This window comes from Cornus florida, unplaced genomic scaffold, assembly GCF_030987335.1.
Source record: "Cornus florida cultivar Cherokee Brave unplaced genomic scaffold, ASM3098733v1 CherokeeBrave_3.0.0_Hap2_Chr02, whole genome shotgun sequence".
Classification (NCBI taxonomy): Eukaryota; Viridiplantae; Streptophyta; class Magnoliopsida; order Cornales; family Cornaceae; genus Cornus; species Cornus florida.
The window spans coordinates 68,996,977-69,012,068 of record NW_026775572.1 but is presented as its reverse complement, the minus strand read 5'-3'; the positions used below and the strand labels follow the sequence as shown (position 1 = coordinate 69,012,068).

Sequence of the window (15,092 nt, the reverse complement as noted above, 5' to 3'; positions counted from 1 at the left end):
CAAAATTCATTATTTGATTTGGATGTTACGTATCGATTTAGCAGAGAAGTGACGGTGGCAGTGAAGTGGTGAAGGTGCACTAGAGAGAGAGATAATGGTCTATGGTTTAAAGGTAGTTTGGTCCACTCAACATGAATTTTATGGTCAATTGTTTACCTTATAAGAGTAACAACGTCTTTTACATTGTTAATAATGGACATTTTAGTCACTTTAAACAAATTTTTTAATAAAAAATATTATTTTTTGTATGGATGGGAGGCCATTGCAAAATGAAGAAAATCTCAGGGGTTGCACTATAATAAAATGACAAATTTCAAATTTAGTTACAATTAGTTTAAATTTCGGGAAAGTCATTGCAGTTTGCCCTTTAAAATTTCGCACCAGAACCCAAAAAGAAAAAAACAAAAACAGAGAACACTCTAGCCCTAATTCCAGCCAAACGTCTACTATGTCTGCAATTCACGGTCATTTCTCTCACCCCGCCGACCTACGATCGTCGTCACCACCGGTGAGAGCCTCATCTTTTCTATTTCTCATGGTTTTCGCTCTTTCTCACGGACAAGGCAGTATTACAGTTCACAGAAATTCAAAATTGCAATCATTAACCTAATCTTTGAAATTTTTTTACTGTGACATAAACTAGCACAAAGCATATTAGCAAACCCCTGAAAGCATGATTTAGGTCCTATTTTTGATATAGAGTGGAAGTTTAGGTTGTCTCCCTTTTTGGGCTTGACCTAGTAATAAAATTCTTCTATCCCTTTTTATTTTATTTTTCCTCTTTCAGACTTTAATATATAACATCACTCAAAATATCACAACTAGAAGGTTTTACTTGCAACTATGTTACCTATTGTAGGAAAGGCCATAGTCAAATAGACTTTAGACTGCATAAATACTCTATATAGTTTAGCTCTAGTTGAATTCTGAGTGCAGATTTTAGGACATGCTTGTGGTAAATTGCTGGAGACAATTTTTTATTTTATTTTATTTTTTATTATTATTTTTTATCTGTATTATCGTACACTGCTGGTATAATATAAAGCATTGCTATATAGTGGTATTCCTTAGTTAATGGGCCATTGTTTGTTTGAATGGAGTCCTTATACCCTTTTGCAGCACTAAATTTTTTTGGCAAATTTTAAAGGTGAACAGATTCTCTGAGTATTGGATGAAAATGGGTTCCAAATTTGCTTTTGGTTTTTGTTCCTCACGTTTTTGAATTAAGTTCTTCTATTAGTTCTTTTTTTTTCTTTTTTTCTTTTTTTTTTTTTTTTTTTGCTTGTTTGTTCATATACATCTCTTATTCTTTTTTTGCCTTTTTGTTTTTCATGTTTTATTTTATTTTTTTATTTATTTTTATTTTAGCAAAACACATATGGTATAATTATGGAAGTGAAAATATAGGACTATAACAAAAAACAGAATTACAAGCATGTTTTCCTCTCTTTTTGTGGACTAACTATACTTCGAATATGTTCATTTTTTTTTGGCTAGCTTTGGCAAGACCGCAAGTATGTTATACACTACATTTAGCTTTAAGACGCTAAGGGAGGAATAGTTGCATGGCCTGCCAAGTTTGTTAGAAGAACTTAGTCGTACTTGTTTTCAGAGGTAATTGTTTAATATTATATATGTGAATTTATATGTGTATGAATGATATAAATATAATTTTTACGTGTTTATGCATGTCTTATTTGGAAGCTGCAATTTTCAATGCTGTTAGATTTAGACTACTTAGGCTGGATAGAGTTTAAACTTGCCCCTTCTAATATTTGGCTCAAGGTTGTATGGAATATCCATGATTATGATCTTGGCTGAAATTCTGATGTTTTGAAATTGATGCTTTATGTTTGTTTGCATTTAGAAAATATGCCTGCTGGTGGAAGAATAGTGTTGTCTTGCATTTTTGTTTCTGTTGGAATAGTGTTTCCTGCTGGTTGTTATTTTCTATAGCCCAGTTTGTCTTTGTCCTTTAAATAGCCCAGTTGCAATCATAGTTTCTGCTGCTTGGTTTTACATTGTTGCCCTCTTAGTTTTTGTTGCCTGCCTCGCTTTGCTTGCCTTCCATTTTCTCTCAACTTCTTCCTTCCCCTTTTTTCACACCTTAGCCTTTTTGCTCTACTTGATCCTTTAGATGATCATACCTAATAAATTGTATATGGCACATCTTGTAAATAAGAGATAGGTGGAGGAAAATAATGTCTACATTCAAATTGTGCGACATATAGTTGACCCAAATTCTTAAATGGTAGGAGAAATATTTCTAAATGGATGATTAAGCTCAATCTAGGACTGACTTTAATGGATGATTATGCTCAACATAGGGTCAACATTGTTGACAATGAACTCGCATTTATAAAGGATAGAATATAATGAGAATTTTTATGCTTGATTGGCTACAATGCTTATTTTCCCATTCTTTCAACCCAAAACCTAAAATTCTAATGTACTCTAATTGCAATCCTTTAGAGCGTGAAAGTACATGCATAGTAAATAGTGTGTGATGTGAAAAATATCCTCAACGTTACAAGATGTGGAATACCCCTTGTCTCTAGTTGAACACTTCACTATGCATGTACATTAGCTTAAAGAAGACGAAAAACCTTGTGTCTCCAATTTCAAAAGAATGCTAAAAGATCTTCTATTTGGTTATTAGTTTGTCTTCTTTATTGCATATTCTTATCATAAGGCAAAAGAGAAAAGACATGAATTTTATTTAAATATTAATGTCTTTTCATTTGATTTTGTTATGCTGTATGCATGCTGCACAAATTCCGTCTCCCCTCATTCCCTTGCCTTTTTTTTTTTTTTTCTTTCCATAATTAATTCCCTTGCTTTTATTTTAGTATTGTTTTGTTGAGTGCTTTTATATCAGTTGGTTTGCAATAACTCTTTGAAATTTAATTTAGTGGGAATAGGAGTAGAAATTCTGTAAAGTAATTAAAGAAAGATTTGACAACTAAAAATTAAGATAAAGCATCACTATCTTATTGCAAATGTACAACCAGCTAAATAAAATTGGGCTATCTAAAATAACATCTTCCATCTGGTTACACATCTGGTTTAGGTGATATTTCTTTTTTTTAATGCTTTAATGTAATTACTTTTTCTTAATTTTTTCATGTTATTTTATCCATTTATGTTACATTTGTTAGTTTATCTTATTGTTAAATCATATTTTTTGCCTTAGAGCTTACAAGTAGTCGAAAAGTCATCAGCATACAATTTCCAAACAACCTCATTTAAAGACTAACAATTTCCCAAGTTATAAAAATTTATTTTCAAGACAGTGACTAAACTACCTAATCTTTGAAAAATACCAACTCTCTGCTGTGTTCATTAATTTAAGCCATTGCATCAATGCATTTTATCCACTTCAATAAAACTTTGTTCGTCTTTTTGTGATTTGTTTTCCTGTAAATATGTGATATTAATTGTTTTCTGTCTCCCTCTGAATTAAGGCCAGCAAAAATGGAGTTGAAAGAAGATAAACCATAGAATTAAACTCCCACTGAGGCTTTAGATGTCTTATACGAATATCTGCAAAGAATTTTATATTTGATTCTATTAAAACATCTTTACAAGTCTGTTTGCATAGAAGCTTCTAAATCTCTTATTTTCAACAGTACTCTTTAATATGTTTAATTGTTTAGTATTCAAGGCAGTTTTTTAGAATTATTTTTTATAATTTTATTTATTTAATTATTATTATAATAATTATTTTTATATACAAAAAAAACCAGGTATACTACTTTGAACATCAGGGCAAGCTTTTGACATTTGTTCTTTTGTTTTTTGGGTTGAACTATAAAATATTTCACTTTCTCAATTTTCCATCTTTAACTTAATCCTTGATCTACAGTGCTGTTAGTATGGATCTCTCCCTTAAGCATCATCATGTACTCACATTTATGTTATAGGTGCGTTATGTTCAGATTTTAGGATTGTCTTATACTTCTCACCGTCTCAATACAGATTATGATTCATATTGTTCTTACCAGAGCAAATATATCAGATAACCTAACAGTGTAAGATCACTCATAAACATATTTATTTTTGCAATGAAACTGAAAATAACTCACGCGGACATACATGCTGTTACCAAACTGTTTGCAGTTATGGTTTTAGTAAATCTGGACTTAATTGACTATGTTATTTGCGTCGGTAACTGTTTATCGTGCTTGTTTTGTTTTGTATTTTCCAGCTGAGAGCTTAGAGGAAAGTTGCAGTTGTATGATTGTCTCGATGTATCGACAGAAGTTTTCAACCTCAACTTACTTTCTAGCATTTGTCAAATATAATCTGATTCTCTTCTGGTCTGTATAAAAAATGTTTAGTGTTTCATCGTTGAACATTCTCATTATTTATTATGAATTTTCAGCAAGTAAAGTAAAGAATTATGAATCCTGTAGCAATGTTTTTCATTTTAGTGTATTGGTTTATGCTGTTCTTTAAAGCTCTCATTGTGAAGTCCTCTAAATTTCAACTTCATCAATTTACAGCCTGTATCTTTCTGAGAACCAAAATTTGAATTGGAAATTGGGTTTACCTGAGCTGCTGGATAAACTTCAGGGACGGCGACCGTGGCCGGAAAAGATGAAGATGCGCCTACATCAAGCATGGGTTTTGTATCAATGGGGGATAAATAGAGGGTGAGTCAACCGTGTACTGCAGTTTTGCTTCAGCTTCGGCAAAGAGATTTTTGTGACAGTAGGAGAGGTCTTCAACTAGCTCTTGGCTAACTCGGAGCATAGGTCAGAAATTGTTTTCCTCAGTTCTTTCCTCATCTCCTCTGCTCTTCCCAATTTTTCTTGAGCCCATTCAAGTTTTTCAGTTAGAGCATCTCCAATGTAAAATGCTATATTTCCATGCCAAATCGATATTTTGAGAGGTGCTACAGTGTCAAAATTCTACATTTTTGCAATTATGCTCCAGTCATTTCATTCAAAATGCTATTTTTTGACACAATTATCATTCCATGTTTTGAGAGCCCATTGGAGTGCCTTATTTTCATTCTAGCAACTTTTGACAATCTCAAGATATGAGAGGTCTTTTGAGAGAGCTCATTGGTGTGCCTATTTTCATCCACTTACTATATTTTGGATCAATTTGGTCAATATAAGTTAACACAAAAAAAGAATCATGGAAAGAAAATTAAAACAAAGAAAAATGACTATCTGTCAAGGTTGCTCAGATGGAAGAGTCTCAGGAATAATCCTACCTTGAAGTCAAGTCCAACTCTTGATTTAAGCAATATAAGGACCTTCATCATCACCACGACCATTAGGGCTCCTAATTGTCACTACAAATAAATTCCCCCAAGCATAAACAACAATGTCTCAACAAACTACAGAAATAACTAAAGTTTTAGTGCTAAAAGTTTCAAATGCTTAACACAAATCACCACTACAACAACAAAATTCATTACATATATGGAGGCATTGAATAATAGAGGAAATAGGGGGGTTAAATGTAAGAAACAACCAACAAAAACATCTATGCAAAGAGCTCTTCATAGGAAGTGTAGTACCAAAGTCATCACTCTAGTGGTGATCAGTGTTGCTAGGCTTGATTTTTATCTTACTCTTGGGAACGATGGTACGAAGGTTGCTAGGCTAGATCTTTGGTTTTTCATTAATTGCTTCAATCAGTTCTAGATTCTCCACAACTTCTTTCATTGATGGCCTTTCTTTGGGGTCACGATGAAGACATCTTAGAGCAAGTTGAGCCATTTGTGTAGCAGCTCTGGAAGGATATTTCCCTTCAAACCGGGAGTCCATTATGCCCTTCAACTTCCTTCTGTTACATAATCGTGGTTTAATCCAGTGAACCAGATTATGTTGCCCAGTTGGACGATTTCGGTCAACTACCCGCAAGCCTGTTAGCATTTCAACCAATACAACGCCAAAACCATACACGTCGCTCTTTACACACAGACGTCCTGTTACATAAGCATGATATCAGTAATATGACACCATTTATTTAGTTATGGCCAAGCTCAAGTGGCTTTAGATCATGCAAAGGGCAGAACTTCGATTCTGATCAACTTTAGCCTTAGAAAAGATGAAGCTCAAAAAGGTTCAGGGGGGTTACCTGTCGCAATATACTCAGGATCAGCATAGCCATTTGTGCCCATAACTCGTGTCGACACATGGGAATTACCCTCAGAGGGGCCTAATTTTGCCAGACCAAAGTCTGATATCTTGGCATTATAGGACTGCAGAAAAGGACCACAAATGAAAAAAATATGTTAGAATCAGTTTAGGGGTTCATAATCCTTTATATATCACGTGATATTAATCTGTTGATTGCACATAACTTACCGCATCAAGCAATATATTCGCTGTCTTGAAGTCCCTATAAATTACTTGTTTTCCTGCCGTGTGTAAGAATTCCAGGCCCCGAGCTGCTCCCACTAAAATCTTAAGCCGTATGCCCCATGGAAGTGACTGAACATCTGATCCCCCTGCACTAGTCAAAGCATTTGGTGTAGAGTGAACCAATTAAATGAATTCAACTGACTAGTATGTTAGCACATTTGCATTAATTCACACACACACACACACACAGACTTACTTCTAAAAAGGTGGTTGTCCAAGTTACCCTTTTGCATGAATTCATAGACAAGGAGCAGCTCTTCACCCTCCCGACAGTATCCCAGCAACTTAATAAGGTTAGGATGAGAAAGCCTTCCTAGGAAATTCACTTCAGACTGCAGAAATAAACGAAAAAACAAATAAATGACAGCATTTAGAAGAACTTCTATAAATTCCACTTAGGAAATCTAGAAATATGAGGAATAGTTTCACTTCTCATACTACAATAATATTTTAAGAATGTGGACAATAGAGAAGAGCCAAATTAGAGAAACAAATTACTAGGTAAGAATATTATCTCACAAAAATAGACATGACAAGAGGCATATCAATTCCTCAAACCCCACCCAACCCAACCCAATAAAGTTAAGTCCAAGGAAAATTTCGTATTTAATTAAATACTGTTTTAGGTGACCATTAGCAGTTTGTTGATTGAACAAAGCTTGTGGAACCATCAATTCACATTAGAAAACTGTTTCTTGATCAACCAACTATTCAATTACATGGAAATGCACAAATATAAAAAATTTAGGCATACATGAAAAGAAGAAATAATTAAATTCTAGTCTATGATTCTGAGATTGAATACATGACAAGTATTCCGTATTGAGCTATGAAAGGCAAATTAAAAGCACCCAAGATCAAATAAGTAAAATGACAGACTGAGTACAGTTGAACTACCTTCCACTCTACAAATCCTTGCATGCTATCAGATCTCAACTTCTTGACAGCAATGACCATTCCACTTCCGTTCTTAGATGTCGCCCTCTCATCAAGCCGACCCTTGTAAACTTTCCCGAAACATCCTTCTCCCAACACTGTATCAGCTCCGAAATTTCTAGTTGCGGCTTTCAATTCTGCAAATGTGAAGATTCTCAAATTGTGGGTGGGCAAGATCTGCCCAGTTGGATATACCTCATCCCCACCACTTGCCACTGAGAATGAATACTCCAGGCCAGCCACCACTCCAGCCATTGTAAGCCGTTCATTTGGATTATTGTGCAAGCATTTGGTGGCAATTTCGGCAAACACCTTCAAGCAAGAAGGCGATATTTGCTCCCTCACGCTGGGATCAACTATTCGATCAAGTGTTCCCTCTCTGATGCAATGTTTGGCCCATTGTGCTAGACTATGTTGCTCCTCTTCAAGTCTTACATCAACCGCCGGCCTCTCACAAAGCACTTCAAACAATACCACACCAAAGGCGTACACGTCGGATTTCTTTGTCAGCCTACAAGTGAAGAAATACTCTGGATCAAAGTACCCAAATGTACCTTTAACGGCAGTGCTAATGTGGGTTTGTGACTGGCCTGCATTGTCCATTTTAGACAACCCAAAGTCAGAAATCTTAGCTTCCCAATTTTTATCCAACAGTATGTTTGAGCTTTTCACGTCGCGGTGTATGACTCCATGATGGGCGTCCCTACTGGTATGAAGGTAGGCCAATCCACGTGCGGCACCAATGCAGATGATGAGCCGTTGTTCCCAAGAGAGAGGAGAATTGACATCACCCTTTCTTCTAGCTTGGTAGAGATGATCAGCAAGACTCCCATTGTCCATATATTCATAGACTAGGAGCATCTCCTGGGAGTCTTCATAGTAGCCTATCAAAGAGACGAGATGATCGTGCCGGATTGTCGAAAGGGTCTCAATCTCCATCCAGAACTCAACAAACCCTTGTTTGGACTCCGATTTCAACCGCTTTATGGCAACAGTCTTGGTTCCATTATTGATAAGGCCTTTGTACACATTACCAAATCCGCCTTTCCCTATGATGAATTCATCACCAAAGTTATTGGTCGCTAACTGGATCTCTGCAAACGAGAAACGTCTGCACACTCCCTCCTTTGACAGTGTTGATGATGATAAGTTCTTTTCTCCAGAGTTTGATCCCCAAGTATTTAACTGGTAAACTATGATATTCAAGAGAGTGAGTATTAGTATCACACCTGTTGTAATTACATTGTGGCTTCCAAAAGCTAAAACCAATTTTCCATGCAGGGGTTGGGACCGGCAAGAATGTGCTGTTGGCGCGGGGTTGGGACCGGCAAGAATGTTGTCCGGGTTGGCCAACTTAAATGTTTCTATACCGTTTAGGATTGGATCAGCATCTGAGTCATGCTGGGGCTGCAAAGCTACAATGAGATTATGCTTGCCCTCGAATTTGTTTCCTTCTATTTTCACCACATAGTCCCTGTATAGTGCAACCCCGTACCCACCACTCCACTTCACTACATCTGCATTAGTCTCAGCAATCTGATTGTTTATGAAGATAGAAAACTCCCTTGGGCTGCCGCTCTCAGTGGTCGTGGATTCAAGCTCACAGAAATGGAGCCTAACCAGGTACCTGAATCCCAAATCCACAGGTAATTTCCATGTTAAATTATGCATCTGATCTGCTACTTTGTTTTGACCCATTGACCAAGATGTTCTGTATACTTTCATTGGTGCAGTGTAGGTGGGTATGTTAGCATACTTGATCACAGCCTTTGTGGTACTGGTAACTGATAATACACCTGATTGTAACAAGTAATTCTTGTCCTCGGACCACACACGGTACATGTCCAAATCTTCTTCGACTGACAAAGTGGATCTCCCTCCAACATTTAAGCGGTAAACCATCTCTAGTGCAGTGCTGTTATCAATGTAGTATCGAAACTTGTTGCCAACGACACGAGCACCCAAATCATCACCGGGAGAGTAATAAAGACCAGTGGGCATGGAGACGACCTCAATTCCATTGATAAAAGCATAAACATCATCATCAGTTGCACTACTTGTAGACGGAGAGAATGTTATGCTAAAAACTTGATTTTGTTCAATGTTGACGCAAAATTCTTTAGCAAAATATTTTACACCCAGAGCATCAGCAGCAAGGGAAGCGCTGAAGTTGTCAAGAAGGGTGTAAGGACCAGCTTTAACAGTGAAAAGGGCTTTTGATCTATCGAAGCCATGGTATGAAGCTGGAAGAAAGTGCAGGCGAATGAATTTCTGACCCGGTCTTAATTGAAATGTGTAAGTGAATTGAGAACGAGAGATCCTAGCAGTCATGTAGGGAACAAGGTCAACGAAAAGTGATTGGTGGATGGTTTTTGAGCTCGTTGATTTGCCTTTGAGTACTTGTGATGAAGTAAATTTAGAATTGGTGATATCTCCAATCCATTCCCGGCCATCAAAAGCAAATGAGTTGCCAGTAGAGCCGCAGTTCAGGGCGAAATCATCCAAGGGGCGATAAGGGGAAATAGAGTTACTGCTGACTATAAATCTAAGATGGTACTGGAAGAAGAGGTAGATGGTGGTAATGGTTGCAAGTATTTTCATTTTTTTTCTGTTTTTTTTTTTGGGAATCTGGACAGAAGCAAAGAGGATGTGCAAAAACTAATTGATCGGATAAGGCCATCGGAATGGCGCTAAAAGCCAGTCATATACAAATTCAATGGTCAAATATTACAGCCAACTACTGCTTAATTGCTGATGTGCGTGGCAAAAATTTGTGCATAGCCAACCTTACGAGGTAGCATCTTAATAGGGTCCACGCGGTAGCACCATCTTAATAGGGTCCACATGAAGGATGTGCTAAAAAAATTCCTTTCATAGTTGCATCTAAGGGCATTTTAGAATTTTTATTAAAAAATTTGGTCAAAATTGACTATCAGAAGACAATTTGCTCCAAATATTGAAAATATAGAAATTTATACAAACATAATAAAAAGAATGAGGGCTTCTTGTACTTTATCTGTTTTTTTGTCTTAAAATCTCAGTGAATGGTTGTATATGCTTAGACTGATTTCTTCATTCATCTCAGTGAATGGTCGTATATGCTTAGATTGATTTCTTCATTCTTAGATAATAGTGTGAATATACTGGTTTATTTCTGAATGGAATTTGACTATGTTGATGAAGTGGGGTTTTTTTTTTTTTTTTTTTCTTGTCTTTTTCAATTATCATTTATTTCATTCTCTTAATGTTGCATTTGGTATGCAGTAATGTGAGAATGGAATGGGAGTGAAATGATGATTCTCATTCTAACGTTTGATTACAAATATAAAACGTGTAAGAATTGAATGATAATTATTCTAATTATCCTCCTATTCTAACAAACTATATTGAATATTGGTTGTCGTCAAAGTCTAACAAACTATTAAATTTTTTAAACCTAGGTTAGGCTTCACATTGAAAAATTGAGTTGATCTGCTGTTTGTCTCATGCTATTCCTATCAATATAAAGAATATGAATTAGAAAATAAATATATTGAATATTATAAATGACAGCACAAATGAAAAATAAGTATTGAATAAGGTATTTGTGGAGTATTTTTAGCACAAGACAACCTCATTGTAAAAATAATTATCCAAATATAAGAGGAATCAGGTTAAATTTCAATTAAAAAATAAAACGTTTGAAAGTTGTTCAACTCCTAAAAGACGTGATAGGAGTTGTTCAAACGTATAATAATTTTGTATGTTCTCATAATCATTTGCTAGTGTTGGCAAATTTCAATCAAAACCAGCATGTTGAGTTGTAATTTTGATTTTTAGTCTTTATTTGAGAACTTTATGTTTTAAAGATGAAGTTCATCAAATTGAAGCGTCGTCGCCGTAAAACACACTCTAGGATCAGGTAAGTGAATTGATGAGAGAGCAGTTGGTGCTGGAAGCATACTATTTTTTTGATAATCGTGGGTGTCTGGGCCAACTTATACGCACCTCAACTTATCCCATGAGGCTCTGAAGTTAACGACTGGGTAAGCCTCCAGTGGCCTGCGGAGACTCAAACTGGTGACCATTGGGGAACAAACCCAAGGCCTGACTAGCTGAGCTACTCCGCAGGGTTATTAAAAGCATACTATTTTAAAGACTAAATTACACTAATCTCCCCTCTGGAAAGGATAAGCTGTCTTTTTTTATAGTTAATTTCTAATAAACATTTAAAAGGAGTAGATACACAACAATACGTATTTATTTTTTATGGTCGCTATTGCAATACATACAGAACAAAACAAAGGAACCAGTGACATCAGAGAGAAGAATTCAGATGAAATTGGGAGAGGGGTTGAATTAGGGGATTCAGTTCTTAATATCAAATCTTTGTTGAAGTTATAAACCTAAACCCTGTTTAGTCACTGCCGTCATAGAAGCAAGAGAGTAGGGAAAAAGACTCCATGAGATCAAAATTCTGAGTTTTGACAATATGACTAACCCTAACCCCAGCACTAGCGTAACTGCTATATATATACACAAAACATAAGCTGATATATACTTCCAATTTGAGGGGTAAAAATTTTAGGAATAGAGATTTGAAAAATGAAAGGGATCGATACCCGAAACCTGAGAAGATGCAGAACTCTCAACCACAATGGCAGCATTGCTTCTTTCTTATGGATCACAGTCCACCGATGGGTACATGATCACTAGCATCACATTACAGAGAAAGCCATATAATGAAACTGACCCTGCAATCTCTTGCAAAAGGCACAACCTATACTTAATCCAACTAGGAAAGAAGGATGGTGGAACATTTAGGTTTAGTATCTACTATATATCCAAGTACGATTTCGAAGAGAACACTCATATGCTTAGTTAAATCAAGTTATATTTACAAGGTTCCCACTGTTTGGTTGCTGAGAAAATATGGAAAAGAAAATAAAATACAGCTTTACAGTCTCAATTATTACATTGAGACAAAACAAGAACACTCAACTTATAGCGTAATTAATTTGACAATTCAGCTTAGTTGACCTGAATCGACCTATTTGGCAGTATTATAATTTTTCTTTACGAAACACTTCAGAATCTTCATTTTTTTTTCCTCGGCAACCAAATGAAGGTTAGGTATATGGATTCAGAGTGTGTGTACCTGGTATGTGAAATCTTCAAGAATGCCTTCTTTGCTGAGTGGTGATTGCAGTTTTCCTTTTCCTTTCTTTTTGTTTCTGGGGAAAAAAAACTAGAGTTGTTGATTTCTGTTTCGCTCTCTAGGATTCTCTGGGGTCCGCTCTTTTTGAAAGAGAGGGAAAGTGAGTTCCTGAAAATTATGGTGGAGAATGGCGTGAGGGAAGAGAGTGGGGGACTTCGCAGTAGTGAAAGAAATAGAAATTTTTTTAAAAAAAAACAACGAGTTGCCCTTTTTATTCTTTTGGGAGCAATACTTATTTACACCATACTCACCGTTGATGTAGAGCAATAATAGATCAACATATTTATCTTTAATTACCAAATCAAATGTGGTTAGTAGATACCCACTTATCACTGATTTGATTACCATCTACGATTTAGTAATTAAAATAAAATGTGTTTATTTATTATTGGTCCACATTTACCGTAAGTATGGTGTAAATCTTCACTAGTAAGGACCTAAGTATTGTTCTTTTTTTGGTGTACCAAAATAAAAATCTCATTTTAAAAGTTAATGTATTATTTTTTTTTATTTTTAAGTGAATTATATAAAAAGCAAAAAAAATACCAAATCAAAATACAATTATAAAAAACTTTAAGTGAATTATATAAATTAAGGTTCTTGTTGATGCAAGATTTTGCGGCGACCCAAAACGACATCGTACCTGAAAGAGAAAGAGAAAGAGAAGGATGATTGGGAAGGCACCGATGTGATACCGGCCTAAGAGCCTCCAATGATCACGTCAGTGCTAGATCAGGAGGATAGAAAGAAGGTGAAAGGATTTTCTTAGGGATTTATGTTGTACCTTTTCTGTTGACTTGAACCATATTGTTTATAAAGGTATCAAGTTGCGTTAAAATGGGAGAGTTATACAATTTACTTTTCCAACACAGATGAGGAACCTCTCCTCATCTTTATCCAAGATGCTGGAACTTAACCATCTTTATAAACTTCGTATGACGGTCAAACTTCCTAGATGAAAATTCCTTATCAATTGTCCCTCATTCTCGTGTTTGCATGTCAAACTTAGAGAATGTAAATATTTATGTCTTCAATTCTTCTCCATCCTGAATTAACAAATACTATGAAGAAATATTCAGTGATGATATACTTTTTAAACCAGTTCAACCAGTACAATAGTTAATAAATATTTTGTTTGCTGAATAAATGCACATGGGCTCATGTGGCCCATCTGGTTAGAACCTCTTACTAATATGCTAAGAGTCTAGGGTTCAAACCCTCCCCATAGCACACGCTGCCATGTGGCTGAGTTAGAGGCTGCCACGTGGAAGCTCGTCAACCTAAGTGGTACGTTGCCACATGGTTACCCGAGAGGCTACCACGTGACGGCTCGTCAACCAAAGTGGCACGCTGCTACGTGGCCGAGCTGGTGGAGGCTGCCACGTGGCAACTCCTCAACCCAAGTGAGAGGATGCCACATGGCGAGGTGGCACGCTGCCATGATACGAGGTCAAACTTGATGTGAAGTGGTTAGAGGAAAGCTGCCTAAAAGGCAGGAAGGACCTCAAACAGGTGGCATGCTGACATGTGGCGGTGCACTTCTTTAAGAGGTGGATGGTGACACATGATCAAGGTGTTCTCTCTCAAAGATAAGATTGGCGGTATGCCTATTACCACTTTAATACGCGGCGTCGTCCCTTATAATACAAGGATAAGGATCACAGGATTCATTCAACCCAAACCTTTGTAATGCAAAGCACTTCAATGTCAATCCCTTATAATACGGGGACGATAATTATCGGATTTATTTAGCCCGGACCCTTATAGTATAGGGTATTTAATGTTAATCCCTGATAACACTGGGACTAGAATTACGGGATTCATTTAGCCCAGACCCCTATATCACGGGATACTTAATATTAATCCCTTATAATACGGAGACGAGAATTACGGGATTCATTCAGCCCAGGCTCTTATAGTACATGACGCTTTAATGTTAAAACAAATTGAAATTAAAGACAAACACCATATCAAAAGTTTGTGTAACTAAAATGTACTTAATTAAGATTCAAACTATTATCTAGTTGTAATGCCAATTAAATATGAAAAATAAAGCTAAAAAACGATACGAAACTAGCACTATGCAACATAAAACTAAAAGTAATGCTAATGTCGGACTTCAACTCCACTATTAGTACTTTATAAGGTGTTCTGCGCTCCAAGGGTGATCCAGCTGTCTCCTTCGCAGGGTTTCTAACCAGTTGGTTCCCAATTAAGAGAAAGCATTCCTCATGGGGTTTTTCGTGCTAAGCTTGATTCTCCGCCACCAACGAATCCTCCTAAAATCACTCTTATTTCACGTTCTTCTCACGATCAATCATGTATCTGCGCAACTGTCCTCGGCGAATTAGGCTTTCTATCTGGTTCCTCAGGTCAAAGCACTCGTTTGTAGTGTGACTATAATCTCTATGAAACATGCAGTACTTATCCCTTGCCTTCCTTGTTGGATCTAATTTCAACTTGGCGGGCCACTTTAAAGTGAAATCATCATAGATTTGTAGGAGGATTTGACTGATTTGAGTGTTCAAGAGAGTAAAGTTGGTGTAGCTATTATGCCCCCTGTGCCTATCGCTAGC

The 15,092-nt window shown here is 36.3% G+C and overlaps 1 protein-coding gene and 1 long non-coding RNA gene across 6 annotated transcripts; one reads left to right on the top strand and one right to left on the bottom strand.

The window, feature by feature from the left end:
* Window positions 1–350: 350 nt before the first annotated feature.
* Window positions 351–5,202, top strand: LOC132295266 (uncharacterized). 2 transcript variants are annotated; one of them, XR_009478415.1, is made up of 4 exons: window positions 351–508; window positions 1,498–1,614; window positions 4,208–4,319; window positions 4,506–5,202. It is a non-coding gene; the product is annotated as an uncharacterized LOC132295266 (long non-coding RNA). The 2 variants fall into 2 exon arrangements; XR_009478416.1 differs by lacking the exon at window positions 4,208–4,319.
* Window positions 5,203–5,342: 140 nt separating this feature from the next.
* LOC132295264 (receptor-like protein kinase FERONIA) lies at window positions 5,343–10,820 on the bottom strand. 4 transcript variants are annotated; one of them, XM_059793462.1, is made up of 5 exons: window positions 7,281–10,819; window positions 6,580–6,715; window positions 6,327–6,469; window positions 6,097–6,205; window positions 5,343–5,944 (listed from the first exon to the last, which is right to left on the bottom strand). In XM_059793462.1, the coding sequence occupies exons 1-5, from the start codon at window positions 9,918–9,920 to the stop codon at window positions 5,619–5,621; spliced, it is 3,354 nt and encodes a 1,117-aa protein (XP_059649445.1). In that variant the 5' UTR covers window positions 9,921–10,819; the 3' UTR covers window positions 5,343–5,618. The 4 variants fall into 4 exon arrangements, 3 of the variants coding, with proteins under 3 accessions (XP_059649445.1, XP_059649444.1, XP_059649446.1); XM_059793461.1 differs by having other exon boundaries at window positions 6,097–6,220; window positions 7,281–10,816; XR_009478409.1 differs by having other exon boundaries at window positions 5,808–5,944; window positions 6,097–6,198; window positions 7,281–10,820.
* Window positions 10,821–15,092: the final 4,272 nt, after the last annotated feature.

What these genes read in the sequence shown, in the direction of transcription:
- LOC132295264 (XM_059793461.1), bottom strand. Translation starts at nt 9,920, where the DNA reads ATGAAAATACTTGCAACCATTACCACCATCTACCTCTTCTTCCAGTAC. An exon ending in AAGGATTTGTAGAGTGGAAG is followed by an intron (nt 6,716 to 7,280) that starts GTAGTTCAACTG and finishes TTATTTCTGCAG; the next exon opens with TCTGAAGTGAATTTCCTAGG. An exon ending in TCCTGAGTATATTGCGACAG is followed by an intron (nt 5,945 to 6,096) that starts GTAACCCCCCTG and finishes CTTATGTAACAG; the next exon opens with GACGTCTGTGTGTAAAGAGC.